A 22,677-nucleotide genomic window follows, 5' to 3' on the forward strand; every position below is an offset into this window, starting at 1 on the left:
TGTTGAACCGAAGTGCGCTTTTCAAAATGCCCTTAAAGGAGAAGAAAGCTGCTCCACGACTGTCAGGAACGCTAAGAATGGACTCACTGGTAAACAGCTGAAAGGCTCCAGCGACCTTCGCTTTCCCCACAATGACACAAAAAATAAACGCACAAAACAAGCATAAGTCATGAGTTTGTTACAAAACAAAATAATACAGACAAAATGACACATTGCAGGAGGTTTGGCCGGTGCCTACTGAGGTCTGGGGTTCGAGTCTCACTTGGGGTGCCTTTCGACGGACTGGCATCCCGTCCTGGGCGTGTGCCCCCCCTTAGGCTTTGCGACCTGTGTTCCAGGTTAGGCTCCGGTTCATCGTGACCCCACTTGGGACAAGCGGTTGTTGCCAGTGGATGGATGGAAATAGCACATCACAGAGTGTTCTTAAAAAAAAAAAAAAAAACATCATCATGTCACCCCATGTGGGTTCTGGTTTGATGCCCTTCCTTGTAGCTGGTGGACCACATGCTTTCACTGTCACTCATGCTTGTCTTCCTTCATGCCCCAGGTCTCACCCTTTTGCTCACTTCTTCTTCTCTGGGTCTCCAGCACATACTGGAGATAATAACAGTACTCTTAGAGAAAACCAACTCTTTATATTTCAGTCTTCTCGAGGTCATTCTATCTAAATGCATCTTATCATGAGACATGTTTATCAGAGGATATGGCCTCCATCCAGTTTGTGGTTTGTACCTGCATCAAGGTAAACAAACCTCACCTAGGCTGTCTGGGCTGATGCTGTAGACCTGAGGCAAAGGTTTAAAAGTTATGCTAACAGTCCAGAATGCCTAGAAAGTAAATTGTAAAGTGCTTTAGTTATTTTGGAAAAGGTGCACTGCAGCAGCATCTCTTGATGTAAGTTATTCCAAATATTTGTCTTTGTATTTCTGAACTCTTTTTAAGAGATCAATGCAGAAAACGGCTTTACAGATGCCCTATAGATCTAAAAATTAATATTTGTCCTTATATGTCACAAAACATCTCTGGTTTGACTGAAGCCGGAGCCAAAAATCCTGCCCAAAATGTGATCTTCACCACCTTACCACCTCGCTCTGATCTTAATGTAACATGTTACCCTCTTTCCGTTCACTCATCCTGCTCAGAAAGCGGATGCCTGTAAGCTTCAGTAGAACAAGTGGGAATAAGACAGCTTTATCAATGTGAACCAGCTTGCTGACCGATGTGAATGTGCATACATAGATCTGTGTGTGTGTGTGTGTGTGTGTGTGTGTGTGTGTGTGTGTGGCCTGAGCATACTCCCAAGCACTATTCTTGTTTAGTAATAAAGATGATGGATGGAAAGAAAGGAAACAGAGGCAACAAGGAAGGAGCTGCATTTCAGCCTTAGTCTTGTTGTTCATACAGCTGGGCAGACTGGGACTTTACTTTTGCATCCAACGCAGAACTTTACTGTGACAGTTGAGTAAGAATCGCAGCATAAACTTGTTTATGCACTTTGGAGACAACCCACATGCCCTGGAAAGCACTGAGGGCTGAAATTGCGTAAGTCTTGTGTCTTAAGACGTAATAGACATAATCAGCGTTTTGCAAGGGATAACTTGGTCTTCTCTGGGGAAGGGTGGGCCAGAGGAGTGGTCCACTGAGCAGAGAGTTCCATAGTCTGCTTCCTCTCTGTGACTCAGCAGTGACTCCCTGGCACTGCATCACTGAGTCACATGGTAAAGATAAATGTGCAGATCTTCTAACGCACAAAAAAATGCTGCACTCACACCTGGGCCTCTGCCTTTATTGCACCCCACCAGACAACTGTGATGACTTTAAAAGGTAGACCTTCTCTTACGAAAGAGTGAATCAGAAGGTAGAATTTTCCCAGAAGCTACTGGCCATTACATCCAGGAAAAAAACCTATATAACAAGGAGTTCGCTAAACAAGGACAAACAATATGAATAAATTAAACAAGGAGTGACGCTCCAGTGTAAAATGTGCTTGCTATGAAGTGTTTGGTGTTTCAGGGCTCATGTTTTGTGCAGAGATATATAGTATGAGTAGGGTAGAGCAGCAGTTTTGGCTGGATCCCCCTATGTGGCAAGTCTGGGGTTCAAGTCTTAGGGTGCCTTGCTATGGACAGGTATCCTGTCCTGGGTGTGTCCCCTACAGCCTTGCGCCCTGTGTTGTCAGGTTAGGCTCTAGTTCATTGGGACAAGTAGTTTTAGACAGTGTGTGTGTCTGTAGCACGATCAGTCAGGTTTGTTTTTTGTGACACTGGACACATGCTTCTTACTGTAAGTGATCTGATAATATTTCCAATCCTATTTTAAATGGCAACAACAAACTCTAAAGGCGAGCGAAACTTAATTGATAACATTTTAGATTATATCACTTGCAAGTCAAACTAAAGTTGAGTGAAACCATGCTGCACCTCCTTGCAACGTCTGGCTATGTGGCCGCTTTGTATCAGGCAGACCCCTAATCCTCCACTTGTGATCTCCAGATGTAGTCCCTCCCCACCAACTGGACTCAACAGAACTTCTCAGGTCCTTTTTACCCCATCCGCAGACACAGCCATTGAAGGCAAACATTGTAGCCATTATATCAAGTCAATTTTCAAATTTACATTTACATGTTAATTTATTCATTTAGCAGATGCTTTTCTCCAAATTGACATACATCTCACAGAAAATACAATGTATGCATTACATTCTGAGAAAGAGAGACATGATCCAAAAAATGTTATGTGTCATGGAAGAACCAGAAGACGCAGGAAATTCTGGTGAGAAATTCATTCACACATATAATGTTAAAATGTTATACATTTCATATAACCAGTCTATGGAGAACTGATATGCTCAAAGTCAAGGATGACACTGGAAGTTTCTCTAGCAAAGGTCACAAGGTCATCTACACCAGACTGACAGCATGACAAGTAAAACACTATGACAGAAGAAGCACTAGGCTTAGAAATAAGAGGAATTTATATATCATTAAAACTCTTGAAGAGTCAAGTTTTGTTGCACTGTTTCTTGCAGAGATGTAAGCTGTTATTCTGTAATTTCCAAAAAACACATGTTTCTTTAAATGTCTGCATCATTTGTATACTGTTTTATGACCACAAAAGTAGAGAGCAGATGCTTGATCTTCAATCAGCATCGGAATTACGTCTAGTATTTAAACATCTTTGGGATCATGCTGTGGTTTCTTCCTGGATCTAGAGCCAGTATCAGTGCAGTCACTCCATCTTCATAGCCAGGCCTGATCTCCTGGACACTTTATTCTCAAAGTAGCTCCATAACAAGGAGCGCACAAATGAACAACATTAAGTAAGAATGACTTCCATATCAATGACTTATTCCCAAAACCAGGCCCCTAGAATTCCCTGCCTTTTATTTTGGTCCTTTAATTGAAGAGTGTGGGGGGCATTACATCATGGAGTGAGTAAGAAGGGAAGAGGGAGAGGGAATCTGAGGCTCCAGTGGTTTTGTCCTTATTTGGAGAGTGGAATGCCGAGGGGTCGAGAGGCAGCTATGAATGACTGATCTCTCTCACTTTCTCCCCCCACCTTGGCTCGTTCTCAGTCCTCTGATCTGGATCCCCTGGTCTCCACACTTAACCCTTCACAACTCAAGCAGCAGTCTGAAACACAAATATACAAATAGAATTTCCAGCAGAAATATGCTCAAACACTCAACGGAAAGTGTAGTACAGTAAACAGTGTGGGCATGGCAGGTCCATACAACAACTGGGTGCAGTCAGACTATAGTGGGGGGCAAGGGCGGATCAGGAATGTGTATCTGTTGAAACAACAGCAATTCAGCAGTGCTCTATTTCTCCTTCTTTTATTCCATAAAAGTCGTACAGATTTACTGAATCACGGATGGGGCACAGCTGTGTCTTCAGTACGGTCTACATTAAGTCACACTGTGTCGGTGTGATCGAAGAACATTACTATGATTTATAACAGCCTTCCATATCAAGAACACGCAGATCTTGACGAGATAGTATTACTATCATATTGCTGTCTTAAGTGTGAGCAATTGATTGGGCACTTTTGCATCCAAGCGCTGTCTTCTCCTCTTACTTATTGCTAAAGAAAAATATTCTATAAAAACACTGATGAAGTGCTGTGAACGTCACAGATTCCCAACAGACAAACAGCATAAGAAATGCCTAATAGTTTGCTTAATGCTTAATAATTTAAGAGTGCATGTAAGTCAAAGTAAAACTCAACCGCTCACAGACTTACACGCACAACCATTTAGAACTTGCATCGCTAAGGTAATTAAGGTGTTATCTGTTGCTAGGGTGTGGAATTCTTACTGGAGGGTTGAGAGTCTGCGAACCAGGTGGAGCGAAAGTTGCCTGTGCAGAGCATTTCCTTAAATGGAAATTATTGTTTGTAGCCTTTTTACATACAGATCACAACATTTCTGTCAATTGAGAGGGGTTCTAATTGTCCCAACCGTTGAAAAAGTTTCCTTGTAACATGGACTTACAGACATTACATTACATTTTTTTATTTAGCAGACACTTTCTCCAAAGCAACTTACAATGGATACTATGTAGTGTTACCAGCCCACACACCTTATTCAACAAGGTGACTTACACTGCTAGATACACTGGGTCACTCATCCATACACCAGTGGAACACACTCTCTCTGCCACTCACACACTATGGGTGAACCTAAACAGCATGTCTTTGGACTGTGGGAGGAAACCAGAGCACCCAGAGGAAACCCACGCAGACACGGGGAGAACATGCAAACTCCACACAGACTGAGCAGGGATCAAACCCACGTTCTCTCGCACCATCCAGGTGCTGTGAGATGGCAGCGCTACTGTTGTACTGATATAAAGAATTACTTGTATGTCTAGAAGGAAAGTAACTATCAAAGTACAGCAGAAGTAAGAAACAAGTCACACACTCATATGCAGAAAATTGCTCTAAAACAATATAACGTTAAAAATCTTTAACAGATTTAACACTGATACCTTTTTCTTACCTGCGTTTGGGGTGAATCATTGTAAACAGATGTTTGGGAAAACAATGATGTCATCCTGCATCCCCAAACTGCTAATCAGAGCTGAGGAAATGACTGGACTCTCCTTTTTTCTTCCGAACTGCTCATGGCTTCTCTTTAGATGCTGTTTCCTGAGCCACAGAGAGCTGGTGATACATAGATTACAGAGATACATGACATAGTCATGGATCTTCTACCTCTTAATTATTTTAACATGGCAATGTTTCAGGATGTGGCAGTGATTACTTGGTCAGCATCACTATTACTGTGATGACTGAAGCATGTCCACGAATCCCCACATTATCCAAATTGCAAATTAGTGCCTTTATTGTAAACACAACTGACAAAATATATTGTCTGGTTGCAAGGTCTGGAAACACTTTCTGTAATGTTTCTATGTTTTGTCAACATGTTTTGGGCTTCACCACGAATTAGGGTTGTGAAAAATAACTACCTCATGACATAAAGTTTATTTATCATGCAAAGTCTGTTGATTAATGAAGAAAATGTAAAGTATCTGGGTGAAATGAGAAGTGGAAATGTACTGTGCTGACTTGCATGTCTGAATATAACCCTTTTGACTATGATTTTACAAACTTGAACTTAACACATAATATAAGACTTGTTTTTGAGCAAGAAAATGCACTTTTTATCAGCTGAGGAATCTCCTCCTCCCTTCCGATTTTCTAAACACATATATGCACTCTGCACTAGAGCCTACAGGGGAGTGTGTCTAAACGACCTTGGTGACTTCATATGATCTCATGTCTGAGGCAGCTGGAACTGACACAAAACCTGTGGGGACAGGTTACTCTCTGTGAGATCTCAGGATTCAGAAACAGGCAGGAAAGTGAGAAGAAGAGGGTTAGACAGGCAGTGTCAAACAAATGTGAGCAGATACCATAAGTGAAATGATAGGACGCTCTGATGGTAAAAGTGTTCAGAATAATACAGGAAAATAATTGAAAATCGTAAAAAATTTACAATTCCAATTTAAAAAGTAGAAACGTGCTGTAAACATTTCTGAATTTTCTTAACTAGTACAGAATATGTTTAAAAAATATAAGGATATGCTTATTAATGACATTCTAATTATAGAATACGGTCACTAATCTCTTTGTTTCATTTTCAGTTCCTTCAAAAACCAGTATTAGGACACATATTTCAATAGCAATGCATATGTAAATATAAAGATACAGTTTGTAAATCAACCATGACACAATGGTTACAGCTGCCACCTCTACACTTAGAAGTTGCAGGAATCCCACCTCCTTCTAAGATACTTATCCTAAGTAAAAATTACACAGATGTATAAACTGGTAAAACGTTGGAAGTCGTTTTGGAGAAAAGTATCAGCTAAATGAATAAATGTGAATCATTATCTTTACTGTGTTGTGAAGGGAAATATTTTATCATTATTCCCCACCAAATTATACAGTTCACATTACTATAATTGCATTTTATGGTTACATTGTGCAGCAGGGGGTGTGGTGGCACAATGGGTTTGGCCTGTGCCCGCTCCCTTGTGGGTCTGGGGTTCAAGTCCTGCTTGGGGTGCCTTGTGATGGACTGGTGTCCCCTCCTGGCTGTGTCCCCTTGGCCCCCAGCCCTGCGTTGCTGGCCTAGGCTCCGGTTTGCTACAACCCTGCCTGGGTCAAGTGGTTTCAGACAGTGTGTGTGTGTGTGGGTTACAGTTGTGTATCTAGGCACTTCAGATTGTCAGATTATTTAGTAGTGCTGATATGGATCTTTACAGAGTCAACAGCAAATGGTGAGTTTGTTGTGGTTTGTTTAGTCAAAGCTATTAATAGCCCTTCAGCTACCAGCCCTCTTCAAGAAATAGAAAAGAAAGGCTGCTTCACATTATTACAACTGCTGGGCTGTGATCTTCATGCTCTTTTGAATTAGGGTATTTGTCAATCTTAGTTGATACTTTTAGCACAAGTCCAGATGATGTCTGATGCAGAATTTTTCCATTACCAATATTATACAATATGGGGGCGCGGTGGTGCAGTGAGTTGGACTGGGTCCTGCTCTCTGATGGGTCTGGGGTTCAAGTCCCGCTTGGGGTGCCTTGCAACGGATTGGCATCCCATCCTGGGTGTGTCCCCTTCTCCTCCAGCCTTACGCTGTGTTGTCGGGTTAGGCTCCAGCTCCCTGCGACCCTGTATGGGACAAGCGGTTCAGATGATGTGTGTGTGGGTGTGTGTGTGTGTGTATTATACAATATAATATAACCAGAACGATACATATCTGACATATGAACATTAGAAATAATCATTTACACTTTGTAAGATACTACTTTATAAAGTTCTTATCTCCTGGTACTAATACATGCACACAGAGAGAGAACACCAAGAATCAGCAATTCACAGGGAGCAAATTTCTCACAAACCTGGATAATTGGGAATAATCCTGGATTTGAATTGTGGAATTAGACTGAAGCATCTGAAAAATAAATACAAACACACTAAGGACACGCAAACAGAGCCAAAAAAAGTTGAGACGGACACTGACTACCCAGGAAACGTGGAAGCAAAAGCACAAAAAAGACAAAAGTTAATTAAATTGTGCAGAAACTTCTCATTTTTAGTTTATTTTTCAACTGTACTATGTTATCACCTGTGTTCCAGCTCTTTAACTTACACATGCATTCATTGACATGCAAATGAAATGAAATAACTAAATACAGAAGTAGTAAGAAATCAGTAAACCTGATGGGAAGAAATCCACAGTGCATGGTGGCACAGCAAGAAGCGCCTGGGTGGTGCGAGAGAACATGGGTTCGATCCCTGCTCAGTCTGGGTGCAGTTTGCATGTTTTTCCCGTGTCTGCGTGGGTTTCCTCTGGGTGCTCTGGTTTCCTCCCACAGTCCAAATACATGCTGTTCAGGTTCACCCAGAGTGTGTGCGAGTGACAGAGAGAGTGTGTTCCACTGATGTATGGATGAGTGACTCATTGTAAGCAGTGTATCTAGCAGCGTGGCTGGTAACACTACGTAGAGTTCATTGGAAGTTGCTTTGGAGAAAAGCATTTGCTAAATAAATAAACATAAACCAGAATACCTGCGGAAAACCTACATGAACACAAGGAGAATAAGTACAATCTACACAGACACAGCTAGTGTGAAATTCAAACTCTGAACACAGTGAAGTTTTGGAAGAAGCAGGCTGCCTCCATCCTTATTTTATTTAATATGCATGAGCAGCCCCTATAATAATTAGAGACAGTCTGTAGTTCCTCCATCCTCGTCTTTTCATCCATTTTGTCTCCAACATCTCATTATCTCCCATCTAGTTGAAATTTTCTTCCACAGTTATTATGTGTCTGTTCTCCTGCTTATTCACAATCTAAATATTATTTTGCTAATCCATCTTGCAGACATTAAATTGCAGGGAGCTTGAAGCCAGCCAGTTACTCTATTACCATCATCACACCATGTATTACAGTATCATTCCTTCCGTCACTCCTCTGAACTTACAACAGGAGTAGAAACTTTCTCAATCTTGTTCACTACTCTTTCCCATTTTTATTTCGTTTTCTGTTACCTTCTCCCTTAAACAGGGAATTATCATCAAACTGATGTAAATGGGTTTGGCCTTCTGTGAAGCCTTGCAAAAGATAAAAAATTAAGAAGAACATTGACACATTGCCTTTGGGTGTGGACTAGCATCCTGTTTCTGACTTGGGCTGAAATAAGAAGTAAAGATACTGCCTATGTTATCTGAAACTGGGTGTGAGGAGGCTATTGAGTAAAGGATATCATGAGAAATTGAGTAAAAAGGAAATGTCAATTAAGATGCACACCAACATTCAGAAACAAATCTTCCCAATATGTAATGCAACTTGTCCTTTCTGCAGATAGAGGAAATACTCTGAAAATTTATGAGGTGTCAGATGATCTGAAAGACTATAGCAGTCAAAAGGTGTGAATGTATTCCTACAAATAAAAGAGTTTTGTACAAATATCAGCATACTCTATAGATTGAGAACTTTCTTTGCAGTTTTCTGACTACAGTTGTGCAAAAACAAGATCTTGCCGTTTAGGTGGATAAACTGAGACCTTGTGGGTGGAGGCAGTGGGGGGAGAGAACGGTTAATCATTGTTCCTGTGTGTATTCGACCCACACAAACAACATAAACACTCCCAGAAGTGTCCTTCTTTTGTCACTCATTGTGTGGTGTACAACACGGTTTATGTACCTTGTGAGAGAAACAAGATTAACCCTTAGTCTGACCAAGTGATAAGGATTTATATACACAAACAATGAATGGCCATTTTGTCATGTAACAAATGATACAATATCATTCTTCTTTAAACATAAGAGAGACAATGAAATTTTTTTAGGATTAAGTCATGCCAAGGTTACCAATTCTTAAAATTCCAACAACACCCTCTTTACAAACAACTTTTTTCTTCATAAAAATTACACAAACCTATGAAAGCTATGAGTCCATCATCCTAACCCCCAAATGTGTATAGTTCCAGAACACATGCTTGGTAAATGCGAAGCTGATTCCACCAACAGGTTAATGAAAAGGAAGCCAATTTATAATAAAACTAATTCTTTGAAGCTTAAGAGAAAAACAATCAACAACATCCAAACCTGACCTCTTAGACCCAATCATTGGGACATGTGGTAAATGGGGCACAGAGAACGGTATTGCACCTGTAGCTTGTTGCATGAAGGCAAGAAAAAAATCATCACTCTGTTGAATCGTAGAAGCAACTCACATGAGAACACCACATCCTCTGCAATCAGGCCTCAAGCTCATGTTTATGTAGGCGATGCTTTTCTCCAAAGTGACTTACAACGTTGAGCTACTTACAATGCTTTGCCCATTTATAAAGTTCAGTCATTTTAACTGCAGCATTTGTCAAAGTATCTTGAACTTAGTCTGAGACCAATGGACTGCCAGGGGTGGAAGCAAGACAATGTGAAAGAATGAAACTATCCGCAGTCACACTTTCCACCAACAGGATAGATGTGAGTATAGGGTTAACTATACTGGGTTTATATGCTGTCACACAAATACATTGCTGCAATTTTCTTGGCTAAATCTCTAAAGCCAGAACTGAAAATTAAAAAAACAAAAATTTTGCCCAGAAAATTGTCTCTACAGAAGTCGTAAAGGACAAAACTTCATAAGGAAAACTTACTACAAAAAAGTGTTACAATAACTCCATCTAGTGTTGTACTGCAATTAGAGGTAAATATACTGTAGGAACTTCCCTTTGCATGATGACTGTACATGTTGTAAGAATTCAGATTTACAAGGAAATGTAATCTGTGTAAGGGGGTGCGGTGGCGCAGTGGGTTGGACCACGGTCCTGCTGTCCGGTGGGTCTGGGGTTCGAGTCTCGCTTGGGGTGCCTTGCGACGGACTGGCGTCCCGTCCTGGGTGTGTCCCCTCCCCCTCCGGCCTTACGCCCTGTGTTGCCGGGTAGGCTCCGGTTCCCCGTGACCCCGTATGGGACGAGCGGTTCTGAAAATGTGTGTGTGTGTGTGTAATCTGTGTCCTAAATTTTGCAAAAGAGCTATTAACTCATACTTATGCCTTACAAGTTGAGAAATGTAGAGTAAAACTATGAGATGGTGAAGTAGGCAGTCTCTACCCCACGCCTGGTGTCAAGGCTTCACCTCATGTGTCCATCTCCATCTATCATATTATCATCTATCATAACAATGAGCCTTAAAATTAAACAAAGAAAAATTAAAAAAGGGATAAAATGACAACTTTTTTTAAGGCCAAAGAAAGCCTTATCCATCAGTTTAAAAATTATAGTTAGAGCATGCTTATAATTCCCTTGAATTAAAGGCAACATGATTTATCATTCATTTATGTGAAAATTTGTGTTATAATATTTTGGAAGACATTTATGGGAAAATATACTTTGCAAATACATAAGAAAGGGGTTGATTACAGAATTATAAGAGCTGCATCATTAGTATCCTGATGAAAACTACAGCAATAATCCTCATTTTTATAGCTCATGTTTTTATTGATAATTAACTAATTATTTTGTTGACAAACTACTACTTTTATTACTGTAATTTTAAAGTGCTGAAATGGCTTTACTATGAAGTGCTTTGAGAATCTGCATGTGTTACTATGATGTTACCAAAGCACTAGGTCACTCATTTGGAGAAAATAAACATTCAAAAAGCAACTGGATATTGACTATGATGCAAAAAAAAAAAAAAATTGCTAAGCTGTTACAGGACCCTCCAGAATTTTTGGCACCCTTGGTAAAGAGAAGACAAAAAAGGCTCCAAATAATGTATTTAATTAGTATTCAGATGAAGGTAACTTACAGCATGTTGAACTACCTAGAGTAATTCAGCTAATTTTACAGCTGAGTAATGTAACACACACTATGGGCAATTTAGAGTCACCAGTTAGTTCACCTGAAATACCACTTTGACTCTACTAGTAAGTAACATGACGACGATGAGAGAAACTCCAGACTGATCGTTGAACTGAATTGGATGATTCCACATCTGTCTGAACCCCCACTTGTGAGGCACCAGCGATAGCCGCCGTGTCGACATTTTAAGTGCACGTCGTTTGAGAAATAAACGCTTTAACATATTAAAATCTAAAGATACTGATTGACGTCCCGCAATTTCTATATTTCACATCGAGGCCAAGCTAACGTCCTCTCGCGCCAATAACAAACCGTCCACAGAAAGATAGCGAACCCCCATGAACCGGAAACTATTGACTCGCACTCAGTCGATATCGGCAATATTCATTAAGTGCAAAAATTATTACTAAGTAAGTTAAAGTATTATTTTTTAATAATGAAGGACAATGAACCAATATGAAATATTTAATAAAAATGAATAAGGACATTTTTGAAAGGTGAAATGACGCAGCGGAAGTAGAGGAAGTCCTCTTTTCGCCATTAGGTGGGTACGTGTGAGGGTGGCTGCTCTCTTTGCGCTCCCTCGAAAAGTGTCAGAAATGATGGATTTGTACACTATTTCATGGTTATAATATTTTGTAATTGTGTTTTATTATAGGCTGCAACCATGGGTCGTCGACCTGCCCGTTGGTAAGTGCTGTATTGCTCAGTATAGAGTCGTTGTTCCGCAGCTGACTAAAAAATGGCAGCTTGCGACGCGGCGTTGCTCGTGGCCATGTGCGCTGAGCGGCTGACTGCACTTCATCGGATCGTATTGTCGGTTGTAAAGTACTCTGCCAGGGAGTGGCGTAAGAAAAAGAGCTCTCACGTGGTTTGGAAGTTTAAAGTTAATCAGCGAAATTAAAGTAGCTTTTTTTCCTGGTTGGCCTTTTCTAATTGAATGACAGACTGAGTGAGGTAGTGAAAGTTTAACGAGATATACTGAGTCTGTAACCAGTTACTGGTACTCCATAAGAGAAGTATAATTAGGATTTCATCAACAACATAACGTAATATGTTTCACTGTAAAATAATGACCAAGTAAATTAGCCTGATGTGTATATATAGTATCTCGAGAGGGTGGTTTTTGGATCAGTTAAACGTAGTAAGTTAATGCCTTAAAACATTTTATAAACTTGTTTTAAATTCTACAGCTACAGATACTGTAAGAACAAGCCATATCCGAAGTCACGTTTCTGCAGGGGTGTGCCTGGTGAGTATACCTAGCTTACATTTGTATGTTTAAGTAGTTCTATTAATACGCTAAACTAGAAAACAAGATTTGTTTGCTTTTTGTCTTGCAGCTTATTAAGCCGACCAGACTGGTTGCTGTACAGCTCTGGTGTGCAAAGGCTGCATACATTGATTCTCTTTGGTTGTGTATGTTACCAGCTAAATAGTACTGGTCACGCCAAGGGACCTTTGAAACATTGTTTTTTTTATTATGTAGATCTTGAAGTGTAATTTTCATAACATACTGATGCAGTTATAGTTGAGATCAGTGTCCGACTATCCAAAAGAGAATGCACCCATATTAATTTTAGTATGCAGAATGTCAGTGGACTGAGTGTTTGGTGGAGGATTTCTGTGTCTCTGTGCATTGGCCAGTTTAGTGCAGAAAAGTATAAGTTGCTTGATGTATTTTTCCTTTGTTCACTAAATCTCATATTGTCTGTTGTGAATTAGACCCCAAGATCAGAATCTTTGATTTGGGCAGGAAGAAGGCAAAGGTCGATGAGTTTCCGCTGTGTGGTCACATGGTATCTGATGAGTATGAACAGCTTTCATCCGAAGGTGAGAACTTAGCTAATCTCTTGTCCCTGGTGATGCAGAATGTAGTGCTGCTGCCACACAGCACCTTGGCTGTTTGAATCCAGATCAGTCTGTGTGGAGTTTGCATGCTCTCCCTGTGTCGGCATCGGTTTCCTCCCATACTCCAAAGACATGAAGTTCAGGGAACTTTCTTATGAGAGTGTCTGAGTGTTCCAGAGTGTAGCGGAGATTGGGCTGGACAATAGTTTATTCATTTGAGTGTCTAAAGTGTCAACTTCTTTTTTTTTTTCTTAAAAATCTGGAGTTTAAGCAGTAGGAGTACATGCTGTGCTGACATTTACAAAACTAGTATCCTGTGTCAGTTTTTGTCCCATGGCAAAGTTACTGAAATCTTTTAAGTACATTGCGTGGAATATCTTGAGCCTTGTTCGTAATGTTTTGTAACTTGTTCCTTGCAGCTCTAGAGGCTGCCCGCATCTGTGCCAACAAGTACATGGTAAAGACCTGTGGCAAAGATGGCTTTCACATCCGCGTGCGCCTCCATCCTTTCCATGTTATCCGCATCAACAAGATGTTGTCCTGTGCTGGGGCTGATAGGTAAGGTTCATGCTAAAACAGTCATTCTTTGCAGCTTATTAAGCCGACCAGACTGGGTGTTGTACAGCTCTGGTGTGCAATGGCTGCGTACATTGATCCTCTCTGGTATTGTATGTTACCAGCTCAAAAGTGCTGGTTATGCCAAGGGACCTTTGAGACAGACATTGTGCAGATATGTTGTGGTCTTTGCTGGCTTGCCCAGAGTGAGCTTTATAAATTTGCCTGTACACAGTTTGTACTGTGTCTTTACTGTAATTGGAGTGTGCCTTTTGCATGAAGAGAGGAGGAAGTCTTGTCTGTTGTGTGTGTCTTTGTGAAGAAATACTGCTGAAATAGTGCCTGTCAATGTTTCTTGTCCAGTCTGGACCTTTTTGGTCTTTCTGTCTTTGAGGTGGGACCAAACACTAATTTGTTTCGGGTTAGGATGCCATATTATAGTCTTTACCTTTTGGGCAATTGTTTCCCCTTTAGGCTCCAGACAGGAATGCGTGGAGCATTTGGAAAGCCCCAAGGCACTGTTGCTCGTGTCCACATTGGCCAGGTGATCATGTCTGTACGCACCAAGGCTCAGAACAAGGAGCATGTCATAGAGGCCCTCCGTAGAGCCAAGTTCAAGTTCCCTGGCCGTCAAAAGGTACCGCTTAAACCTGATTGGCAAGCAAAGTACTACATTGCTTACTGCAGGTGGATTATCAGGATTTTTTGTTTGCAGATTTTAATTATGTAACCCTCTCTTCATCTTTACATTATATTGTGTCCATTCCTCTATTTTTACATTTATATTTCTAAATATCCTATGGCTAAAATCTAATGTTCCTCTTTCTTAGATCCACATCTCCAAGAAGTATGGCTTCACAAAGTTCAATGCCTGTGACTTTGATGACATGATGCTGGAGAAGCGCCTGATCCCAGATGGCTGTGGTGTGAAGTACATCCCTAACCGTGGTCCTCTGGACCGCTGGAAGGCCCTTCATGCTGAGTGATTGCCCTGTTATTGTGGGGACAGCTTCACATTTAAGATGTCAGGCAATAAAGAAGTGATTAAACCACAAATGTGTTTTATATATGTTACTCAAAGAATTGAAAACAAAATATTTTGATTTCTGATCCCTACAGTGACATGTTTGTATATCTACTTGCATTGCATAGTCATCCACACAAAGAGAAACTCAGTAACAAATATTTATGCTAGTTTTTTAAACAAAATTTGAAATTTTGAAAACAACATCTAAAGGAACTTAAACATTAAAGCAAATAAATTGCAAAGAAAACAATCTGCTGGATTGCTTACTGGTGTGGCAGCTATAGGAAAGGTGTGACAATTGTCCTGTAACATGAATGTCTGAGGCAATACAAGGTTAATCAATTAATGCTCAAATTGATAGTAACAATTACACAAGCTGTAAAGTTTGTCAAATTACATCGCAGAGTAACATCAACATTAGAGACATTGTTAAATGAGGCTATTGCTAAACAAAAGGCTTTAATATTACCACGTGATTCAGCTGATTTAGTACCCATGTAACGTTTTCTCAACAAAAGCTTCAAAAAGATGGTAATTATAGTGTAGCTGCAATTCAGTTGTATTCAAGGTAAGTGTGCAAACTGCATAATACAGAGTATACAGAAACAACCTGAGCTTCTGAGTGGTATTTTGATTTGCCATCATATTGTGCCTGTGTTCAAGTGCAAAACTGAAGCATACCTTGATCTTTGGATTAAAAACAAATTTGCTAGAATAGCTTCTTGAATACAGAAATAGATTGAAAATGATAAAGGACTGAATTCAAGGACATTAACAGAATTATAGAAGAGCTGTAACGGAAGCATCAGAAAAACCGACAATGTCGACAGTATAATGCGTTGTACTGTTATAAATAGACCTAAACTGAAAATAAAGACCCACAGTTTTAACTTGGATGTATCTTAAAGTGAAACAGTACACTGGTTAAAAAAGTAAGCACAACAAAAAGTTTGTTGGTTGAAAAAAAAATGCCTTACTGTTCCTCAGTGAGATGTATCTCTTCAATAAAACTGCATTTCCCCCTGGTAACAATGTGCAATTACCCAATGATAACTGAAAATTAATTTTTTTTATAATCAGTGCCAGCTAGATAATACATTCATGTTCATAATTTACACACACACACACACATCGTCTGAACTAAAAAAAAAAAGGCTCCAGTCACTCTTCACCCCCAGTCGGGTGAAGGGGTAGAAATGACAAATACGGCCAGAGAGATGACGAGCCGCCAGTCAACGGATGTCTGTTCCTGACCCGAGGAGCTTAACGTCTTCAGCTTTACTTCCACGGGATAGTGGTCACTCACCTGCAACGCCTGAAACAGGAGCACCCACACCTTCGTGTCACACAGGTACAGACGAAGTGCACGCAACACCCAGTACCAAACTGAAATGTACACCTTTCCACTCGGTGAAAGAACAAAGTCAAGCAGTTAGTGAAGAGTCCTCACTGTTGTTGTTGTAAAAGAACAAGGGGCCTCTTGAAGCTAAATATTAGGAAAAAAATTGAGGGACAGATGCTGAGTGAGAAAAACAGCCTTACCTGCTCCTGTGACAGGTGGAAATCTTTAGCAAAATCGAAGGGTCTTGCAGAATTAGGTACGATGGCTCTCAGGAACCGTTCTCCATGCACAACGATACTGAAAGAAACGAGACAGAGGTCCGGATCAACTTCCACTGGAAAGTTCAATGCATGCCAGTAGTGCTCATAACTTTGTAGACGTCATTAAATATGGATCGGTTCCTTTTTACTTCCCCTCAATGCAATCTGATCCTCTCTTCCTGGTTTAATATGTCAAACATGGAGTCAATCTCTAGATATTCCCACTCCTCACCGGTCATAGGCACAGTTAGTGGTATCCTTGACCGTCGTATCAACTTTATCGTCAATCAGCCAAGCAAATCCTGGCTCGGACATGAGCCTAATGTTCTTCCTGTTTTTCTTTGCCACGTATCCACATGCAGCGTTGAAGTCGCCAAGGAACATCACATCCTGCGAAGAACAAGTTGGCTACATAAGAGGGATGAATCTGCAAAATTTATGTTATACAGGCATTACATACTGAGACATCCATCTAAGACTATAATTAAATTATCATAAAAAGGTCTGTAAATGTCGGAATAACAAAAGAGCTGTTCTGCAATCCAGGATAAAGCCTGTGAGCCACAACAAGCAAGAATAGAGCATTCATTTTGCAAAAATATTAATTTTAGAACAGCCTGGATAAAAGTCATCTTCACTTTTTTTCATGGTTATATTGGCGTGCTGATAATTTTACCTCAATTCCCCACTTCTTTTTAACATCTAGGAAGACATCATATAGCTCATCAATCTCTTTGGTGGCGTTGGAGGGGGTCGTGTGCTGAGGAATTAGGACAAACTCTCCAATCACTGCACACAGAGAGAGATGGTCAGAGGAAATGAGCACAAGTTTTCCCAGTCACAGCCTAGTCTGTTTTTTACATCTTCCATGTTTTCTTCAAAGATCTTTCTTGGACCTCTGAGGGCACCTACTTGTGCGGGGCGCTAGCAAGCGGAGCACAAAGGGCTCCCTAGCAAAAGCATCCTCATCACCCTTTTGTATGTCAGGGTACTGGTACTGGTCCCTCACAGTTACTGAACCTTTTCTGGAGAGACAGAAATGAACTTTAGAAAGACTGACATAATGCCACCCATTGCATGTTCAAAATCCAGTGGTGCTTGAAAGTATGTGAAGTCCTTGTGTCCCTTAGTTTTACCGCAAAATGGTTATTTAATGAGAATCAGTGTTTCTCATGTGACATAACAGGTATGTATTGACCAGTTCCATAGTTGCTTAGAGGAAATCGTGTGTGTAGTAAAAGCACGGTAGTAGTGCAAATGTCAAAATAAGTGAAGCCCAAGTTGCATTGGTTAAATCAAGTAGGTAAGTAGAATCAGGGGTGTAAATCATAGTCATTTATTCATTCTATAAGCTTATTTTACAATTTCACGTGCAGATTTTATAAGTTATTTTAATATTTTATGCAACAAAAATCATCATCCCTACAGGGTTGACACAATTTAAAGCAGCACTATACATATATATTTCCATTTAGCTGACACTTTTTTCCAAAGCAACTTACAATGTTAGAATTATTACAAGCTTACAATTATTTATCCATTTATACAGCTGGGTAATTTTTACTGGAGTAATTTAGGGTAAGTACCTTGCTTAAGGGTACTACAGCTGGAGGTGGGATTCAAACCTATAATACTGGGCTCCAAAGGCAGCAGTGCTACCCACTACACTACCAGCTGTCCCCATGAAATGCACAAATATCACTATGTTAAAGAGAAGGGTTTAAAAATATTCTTTGATAAAGTTCTGTTTCTCTGTTACATTACTGGTGAGTAAAGTGGCTGTTTTAGCCCCCATGCTGAGCATGAGCTCTGTGGTCACCCCTCTGAGACTCTGAGTTTGAAACCCCTGATCCTAAAGAAGGTAACTGAGATTTACTCACCTGTAGACAAAGACATACTGCTCTTGGTAAATAGGGGTTCTACCCAAACGCTCGCTGGCCACATAAGCGTACTGATGGGCTTCATCATAACTTGAAGAGAGAGCAGAGGGCTTAAGGAGAAGCGTCTGAAAAGAGGAACTACACATTCATCCTCACGTGAAAACTGAATTTCCCCCATTTAAACACTTTAAAACATCCAGACCGAGAACATTTGTTGCGGATATAGTCTTACTGTGGTAGCTAATTCTGTAACAAATTTATTGTAATTAAGAAATACCGAAGAAAATAATATTTTTTTTTCCATTTTTGTTGAATATCATTTTTAATCTTCATTCAAGTACTACTTTTAGGGAATGAAAGTTCAGCTCTGCTCCACTCTGGTAGTGCCCTGTGTCACTGTAACACTACATTTTACTGTTTATCCTTCTGTACCGCACTGGAACTTTGCACAGCTATGCTACGCACACTTTACCCTGTACCTGTTGAGCAGCGACAGCAGGGTAGGGATTGCTTTCCCTCGACCGTCTCTCACCTCCTGAAGCAGACACACATCGTAGCGAGACAGAACCTGAGAACGACAAGGGTAGAATCAAGAAAAAAAAGCAGAACACATGAGCTGCAGACACGTCCAAGGGCTTAGTTCCTGAGGGAAATGGTTTTTTGGAGGGTTTCCCTCGTAGTATGCAAACTTAAAGCACAAAGACTAAAACTTCCGACTAAGACAATATAGTTGTTGAGCGAACCAGATGCAAATCACAGACGGGTGTCTCACCCTGACCAAGGTTGTCATGATTCTCTCATTGGCTGCCTTGGAATCACCAAAGCTCTGCATGTTGAAGGCACAGATTGTGAAAGCGGCGCTCCGTATCGCTCCACAGAGAAGAGCGAAAAGGAGAACTGGAGATGTGTGGATCCTCATGGTGGGTCTGGAGGCAGAAGGAGAAAGAGGATCTATCACAGTATTGTCAGCTCCAGCAATATGAAGTAATGTCATCTTTTTATGTAATGAGCCAATGTTGGGTGTAAGAGACTCTTAGCCCCTACATAACGTCGCTTGTGTGAGCCTTTACTTTGTCTGGCCTTGCGTATTCTAGTGGCTATAGTATTATTACAGTATAGATAGATAGATAGATAGATAGATAGATAGATCCCACAAGGGAAATTATTATGTTACAGCAGCAGAACACAAGTCTGAAAATACTTGCAATATAAAAAAAAATGAAATCAATATAAAAAATATAAAAACATATAAAATAAGTGGAAAAATACAAGATAAAAATATGTACAATTATATATACAGTTGGAGGAATAATAAATAAGTATATTAAATAAATAAATCAAAACAGTATGTAGTGCAAGTAGTGCAACAGTATATAGTGCAAGTTGTGCAGAATGGTAAGAACAGTATTATTATTTTGTGTCCCTCAAAATACTGCATTTGGACGGCATGTGTTTACTTTCTCAGAGTTCTTCATTATGTACAAAGTACATGAATAAATTACAGTTTATCAACTATTATCATCCATATCGCTTCAGTCTTACGCGATGAAATGTGTCATAAAATACTTTTGCAGAGGTGTCAAAGCTGTATTATATTACCAAAAGAAGTGTTTGTAAACCATAAATCGGATTTGCAAGTTTACAGAATTTGCAAGTAATGAGAGATTACTTAGAATACCTCTGTACTGTATTACCATGTTAAAATAAAAGAAATTGAATGTACTAAAAAGCACCAAGTGAGAAATATGAAACTCTGTTTTGAATACACACATTTTCAGAACCGCTTGTCCTATAGAGAGTCACGGGGGACCAGAGCCTACCCGGCAACACAGGGCGTAAGGCCAGAGGGGGAGGGGACACACCCAGGACAGGACGCCAGTCCGCCGCAAGGCACCCCAAGCGGGACTTGAACCCCAGACCCACCGGACAGCAGGACTGCGGTCCAACCCACTGCGCCACCGCACCCCCCTGTTTTGAATAGATCTACATAATTACTTCAGACTTTATTTGACCAGGAATAATCCCACTATGATTCAAAACCTCTTTTGCAAGGTGTTCGGAATTTTGAATACACATCAGAGTCCCAGCTGACAAAGATTATTGTTCAAAATTTCCTTTGATCCAATGTTGACTCGGCCGTGACAAGTATTGCAGGGACTCGAAAACATCGCCGTCGCTAGTCGGGTGAATGGCAAGGCTGATACTATGGTACCATACCTGGAGAGGACCCAGCAAAAATCCAGTAGTAATTAACTTTATTTAAGGGAGGGGGGGCAATATTCTTTTGGGGGGGGGCAAAATTTCTAGCAAGAGCTCCACTTGCAAAACTGAAAATCCAGCATCTAAGGACACAAGTTAGAAACAGTTGAGTACAAAGACTATGAAGAGAATTTAATATTTACATTTATTTAGCAGACACTTTTCTCCAAAGTGACTTCCAATGAGCTCAATGTAGTGTTATGAGCCCACACACCTTATTCACCATGGTGACTTACACTGCTAGATACACTACTTACACTGGGTCACTCATCCATACATCAGTGGAACACACTCTCCCTGTGTCACTCACACACTATGGTGAACCTGAACAGCATCTTTTATGACTGTGGGAGGAAACCAGAGCACCCGGAGGAAACCCACACAGACACAGGGCAGAACATGCAAACTCCACACAGACTGAGCGGGGATCAAACCCATGTCCTCTCATACCACCCAGGCACTGTGAAACAGCAGCGCTACCCACTGTGCGACCTAATATAACTTTAATAGTCACTCTAAGTGGGTCAACAAATATTTTCATGTTACCCGTTATTAATTTCCTACACTGGATCATACAACCTTCTCAGAAAACTGCTTCATTACCCACACAAGGTCCATTGGCTGTAACAAACACTCCTACGGGCAGCTATTAAGAATGCAATACTGAGACCACAGAATAAGTCAACAAAATGCAGCATCAGCTCTGATTTTGTACATCCAAAAAGTATTAACTGTCAAGTAAAGAAGGTAGCAAAGCACAACTGTCAACTTCTTTTTTTTTTTTTACTGTGGTATAAGGTGGTTACAAAAGTGAGCTGCCATTCGTACTGCGCTTGCAACGAGACGCTGAAAAAAGCCTGAACAAAGCGGGAGGAAGTAACAACGTTCCTCACTTTATTTACTTTTGTCTTTTTAGTGGTTCTTTCCAGAGCAGCGCCGTCTGTTTTCGCTCACGTTACACTCCTAATGTGTCGGGTTACACCCCACCCCTTCTATCCCTTTCCGGCTGACAGCCTTGGGCCTTCCTCTTTTTGAAATTTCGACAAGCCTGTTCCTTCTCCACTCGCCGTTTCTTTGAAAACCATCACAACGCACTCGTTTTCTCGTGCAGAAAAAGCACAGGGTAAAGGCAGGGGGTGTCCCTTGATCACTCATTGGATCATTTTGTCTCTTTGGGCATAAATGCTCCGAACAACCTTTCCAGAAACCTTATAGCAATTTCTAGCTAGTCTCTCTCTCAATTCCTTGCACGTGCCTCCTTCACGGTTTTATTTTTCCAGTCTGTTTAATCAGCAAAAAAAAGGTAATAGTGCCATAAAAGTACATGCCACATCTATTTATTTGCAGACTGTAGTTTACTTATTTTTTACATAGAGAAACAGGCATGAGGGAATGTAGTGGTGCAGTGGGTTTGACTGGGTCCTGCTTTCTGGTGGGTCTGGGGTTCAAGTCCTGCTTGGGGTGTCTTGTGATGGACTGGCATCCTGTCCTGGGTGTATCCCCTCCCCACCTCCAGCCTTACACCCTGTATTGCCGGGTTAGGCTCCGGCTCGCCGTGACCCTGCTTGGGATAAAGCGGTTTCAGTCAGTGTGTGTGTGTGTGTGAGAGAAACAGGCATAAAGCTGAGTACAGTAGCCTGAATTTTTACCCAGCTCTCATTCGTTTGCTTTAAGTGCATTTTACAAACAAGCAAAGCCAGAGAACAATAAATATAATATCAAATATACACATAACAATTTCTATTTTTTATTGTTATGTGTGTATATTTGTACAGAAAGAAAACTCCTCCAGAGAGCATTCATATATTGTCATTCTGAGAAATTCTGACTTGCCAGCATATTTCATAAACATATCCCTAAGTAGTAACTTAGATTTGTAATAGCGATTGGAGCTTGTCACAGCTGTGTTCCATCATTGTCACTGCACAGTAAAATATTGTATGGTTTGCTTTCTATGAAAATTAATTGCAATTTACTATCAGAGGTGGTGTATAAAGAGTGTTGAATGTACTACCTGCCTATAACAAACTGAATGATTGCAGAAGATTTAACTCTTTAATACAAATGTGCAACACAAACAAGTTTACATTTATTCATTTAGCAGACATTTAGTGACT

The 22,677-nt window shown here is 40.5% G+C and overlaps 2 protein-coding genes and 2 non-coding genes across 5 annotated transcripts; 3 read left to right on the top strand and 1 right to left on the bottom strand.

Moving 5' to 3' along the window:
• The first annotated feature begins 11,933 nt into the window (after positions 1-11,933).
• Positions 11,934-14,848, top strand: rpl10 (ribosomal protein L10). The gene is made up of 6 exons (XM_018726012.2): positions 11,934-12,076; positions 12,580-12,638; positions 13,112-13,219; positions 13,657-13,795; positions 14,267-14,429; positions 14,623-14,848. Exons 1-6 carry the CDS (start codon positions 12,054-12,056, stop codon positions 14,776-14,778), a joined length of 648 nt encoding a protein of 215 aa, XP_018581528.1. The 5' UTR covers positions 11,934-12,053; the 3' UTR covers positions 14,779-14,848.
• Positions 12,724-12,858, top strand: LOC114909375 (small nucleolar RNA SNORA70). Its single transcript, XR_003797260.1, has one exon. It is a non-coding gene; the product is annotated as a small nucleolar RNA SNORA70 (small nucleolar RNA).
• On the top strand, positions 13,824-13,958 carry LOC114909376 (small nucleolar RNA SNORA70). The gene has a single exon (XR_003797261.1). It is a non-coding gene; the product is annotated as a small nucleolar RNA SNORA70 (small nucleolar RNA).
• A 431-nt stretch (positions 14,849-15,279) lies between the features above and the next one.
• On the bottom strand, positions 15,280-19,435 carry dnase1l1 (deoxyribonuclease I-like 1). 2 transcript variants are annotated; one of them, XM_018726008.2, is made up of 8 exons: positions 19,074-19,435; positions 18,781-18,869; positions 18,302-18,391; positions 17,334-17,446; positions 17,098-17,210; positions 16,654-16,811; positions 16,362-16,458; positions 15,280-16,134 (listed from the first exon to the last, which is right to left on the bottom strand). In XM_018726008.2, the coding sequence occupies exons 1-8, from the start codon at positions 19,293-19,295 to the stop codon at positions 15,988-15,990; spliced, it is 1,029 nt and encodes a 342-aa protein (XP_018581524.2). In that variant the 5' UTR covers positions 19,296-19,435; the 3' UTR covers positions 15,280-15,987. The 2 variants fall into 2 exon arrangements, with proteins under 2 accessions (XP_018581524.2, XP_029103747.1); XM_029247914.1 differs by having other exon boundaries at positions 18,302-18,426; positions 18,834-18,869; positions 19,074-19,193.
• Positions 19,436-22,677: the final 3,242 nt, after the last annotated feature.

The sequence above is a fragment of the Scleropages formosus genome, chromosome 22, assembly GCF_900964775.1.
Source record: "Scleropages formosus chromosome 22, fSclFor1.1, whole genome shotgun sequence".
Taxonomy (NCBI): Eukaryota; Metazoa; Chordata; class Actinopteri; order Osteoglossiformes; family Osteoglossidae; genus Scleropages; species Scleropages formosus.

Coding starts and splice junctions, on each gene's coding strand:
- rpl10 (XM_018726012.2), top strand. CDS start 12,054: ATGGGTCGTCGACCTGCCCGTTG. Junction 12,077..12,579: donor GGTCGTCGACCTGCCCGTTG/GTAAGTGCTGTA, acceptor TAAATTCTACAG/CTACAGATACTGTAAGAACA. Junction 13,796..14,266: donor TCCTGTGCTGGGGCTGATAG/GTAAGGTTCATG, acceptor TTTCCCCTTTAG/GCTCCAGACAGGAATGCGTG.
- dnase1l1 (XM_018726008.2), bottom strand. CDS start 19,295: ATGACATTACTTCATATTGCTGGAGCTGACAATACTGTGATAGATCCT. Junction 17,447..18,301: donor CAGTATGTCTTTGTCTACAG/GTGAGTAAATCT, acceptor CTGTCTCTCCAG/AAAAGGTTCAGTAACTGTGA. Junction 17,211..17,333: donor CTTGCTAGCGCCCCGCACAA/GTAGGTGCCCTC, acceptor CTCTGTGTGCAG/TGATTGGAGAGTTTGTCCTA.